Source organism: Sparus aurata, chromosome 2, assembly GCF_900880675.1.
Source record: "Sparus aurata chromosome 2, fSpaAur1.1, whole genome shotgun sequence".
Taxonomy (NCBI): domain Eukaryota; kingdom Metazoa; phylum Chordata; class Actinopteri; order Spariformes; family Sparidae; genus Sparus; species Sparus aurata.
Window position 1 is genome coordinate 35,469,811 of NC_044188.1, and position 2,170 is coordinate 35,471,980.

The 2,170-nt window shown below is 34.7% G+C and overlaps 1 protein-coding gene across 5 annotated transcripts in view; it reads right to left on the minus strand.

The window, feature by feature from the left end:
• The window catches only part of LOC115568677 (vascular endothelial zinc finger 1-like), a 60,521-nt gene extending 59,813 nt beyond the window's left edge, over positions 1–708 (minus strand). For all 5 annotated transcript variants that reach the window (XM_030396200.1, XM_030396208.1, XM_030396185.1 and 2 more), the window contains exon 1: positions 569–708. In XM_030396200.1, coding sequence (XP_030252060.1) covers positions 569–601 — 33 coding nt within the window. In that variant the 5' untranslated portion in view covers positions 602–708. The remainder of the gene's footprint in view (positions 1–568) is intronic.
• Positions 709–2,170: the final 1,462 nt, after the last annotated feature.

Consider the following 2,170-nt stretch of genomic DNA (forward strand, 5'->3'; position numbering starts at 1 on the left):
ATGGTGTAACGTTACCGTTAGAGCCTGCATTTAAGATGCTTTGCTTCATCAACAGAGTTAGGAACACAATAAAGCTGCCGAACAATTAGCGAGGACTGCTTTGGTGCAGACCAGGAGAGTATCCCGGTTAGCTAATCTGTGTCCAATTAGCTTTGTTTACCTTCATGCAATAGCAATAGCTCGACCTCCTAGCTAATTTGCTAGTGCACGCGCATTAACAGCAGTGACAGCAAAAATCAGCTTTGTGTGTTTTATGTATTGAATTGGGACATGCCTCACAATATGATACAGAATAAGGATTGGACACTTTAACCAACACAAAGGAGGCAGCCTTAGACAGTCTCCGAATACAAGACACAGACGGAGGTCTCGGGTCCGATAAAGCTGGTTAGCAGTTTGCTACAACAAACCAAGCTAGCTAACAGGCTAATGCTATCTTTGTTTTGCTTAGCTAGCGTTAACTCTGCATAATTTCACAAGGTGAGAAAAACATTTAGGTATCAACATTTACGCCCTTTCAAATGTGTTTGTGCAGTTTCTTAGAGTACCATTGTAGCATGCCACTTACTTGGAATAAAAACGTACTCCAGCTCGGTTCCATCGCAACACAAGTCAAAATCTGCAGCAAACCTATAGGCAATCTACAACAAAGCAGCCAAACATGGCAGCTACAACTTCCTGTAACCCCGGCGGCTGGACCCAGTCCAGTGGACATCTACAGACATCTGGGGCCGTATTCACAATGCTTCCTAGTACTTAGACTTGCTGAAAGTTGTGAAAATCAAGGAAATTTTTGATAATTATGACGTTTTCTAGATAATTTCCTTCATTTTAGGCAAGCTCCTGAAAAAGAAAAAATATTCAAAAATCATCTTGGCCCTTGGGAAAGTTGCTAAGGTAAACATCTTTTGGGAGTAACTTAGGCAGGAGGACTTTTAAGAGCCTCAAGAATTTCTTAAGCAGAGAAGAAAATTGTGTAATGATAAAGGGGAAGTAAGAACACTTAATGATAGAGTTACTGAGACCCTTCATATATATATATATATATATATATATATATATATATATATATATATATATATATATATATATATATATATATATATATATATATATATATATTTATATGTATATATATATATATATATATATATATATATATATATATATATATTTATATATATATATATATATATATATATTTATATATATATATATATATATATATATATATATAGTGAGAGAGAGAGAGAGAGATCTATATATGTATATATATATATATTTTTTTCACAGGTTCCCATGTATTGTGGGCCTGCGTGATATCATCATCACCATCATCAATATTATTATTATTATTATCGAGATGATAGTTGTTTTACAGGTCTAAAAATTATTGATATCGAAACTGAAATGATTATTTTTTTGGTTTCTGTTCATCATCAAGTTCTTTCACCATGCATGTACTCGTTGGGGTCAGGCGGTGAAGAGATCTCCTGTAGATTCTAGCTCTTGGCTGTATCTTCTTGCTATCATATTTTTGCTATCCTCTCAGTGAAGAGCGTTAATCCTTTCTTTAAAGTAGTCTTAAGACTGGGCAGTCACATGAGTGTGATGTCAGAAGAGACACTTCACTACTCCCCTGTGTCTCTTTCAGATATCAACCTTTCTTTTAAATTAAATATTACTAAATCATCATTGATATATGTCAAGAGGTTTAAAGATTCTCCGAATTTAGTTAAAACCCTTTTTGCCATGTATGTTGTGTATTTCATTTGTTTCTATGCAAATTCATTATTTCACATTGTTAAAATTGTCAAGACTGAAATAATTAATGCTGTGTATTTATGTACCCATACACTGAAAAAAGTATAACCTTGCTCAAATAAAAAAAAAAATGATGTCCAGATATCACATCTAAAATATTTGACTTCACAGAATCTGAATTGAGTGACTTCTTATGACCTGATTATTTTATGTTGATGTAAACAATAATACTGCACTTGACCTAACCTTAATTCTTTGCCTTGTGGTGTTGTGTCGGTCGCGAACGTGTCGTTCAAACGAACGAATCTTTTGAGTGAACGAAGTGAACGGAATCACTTCATGAACTGATTCGTTCCTTTCTCAGTTCAGTTGAGCTCAGCCGCGAGCATGCCGGCCGGGAGTGGAA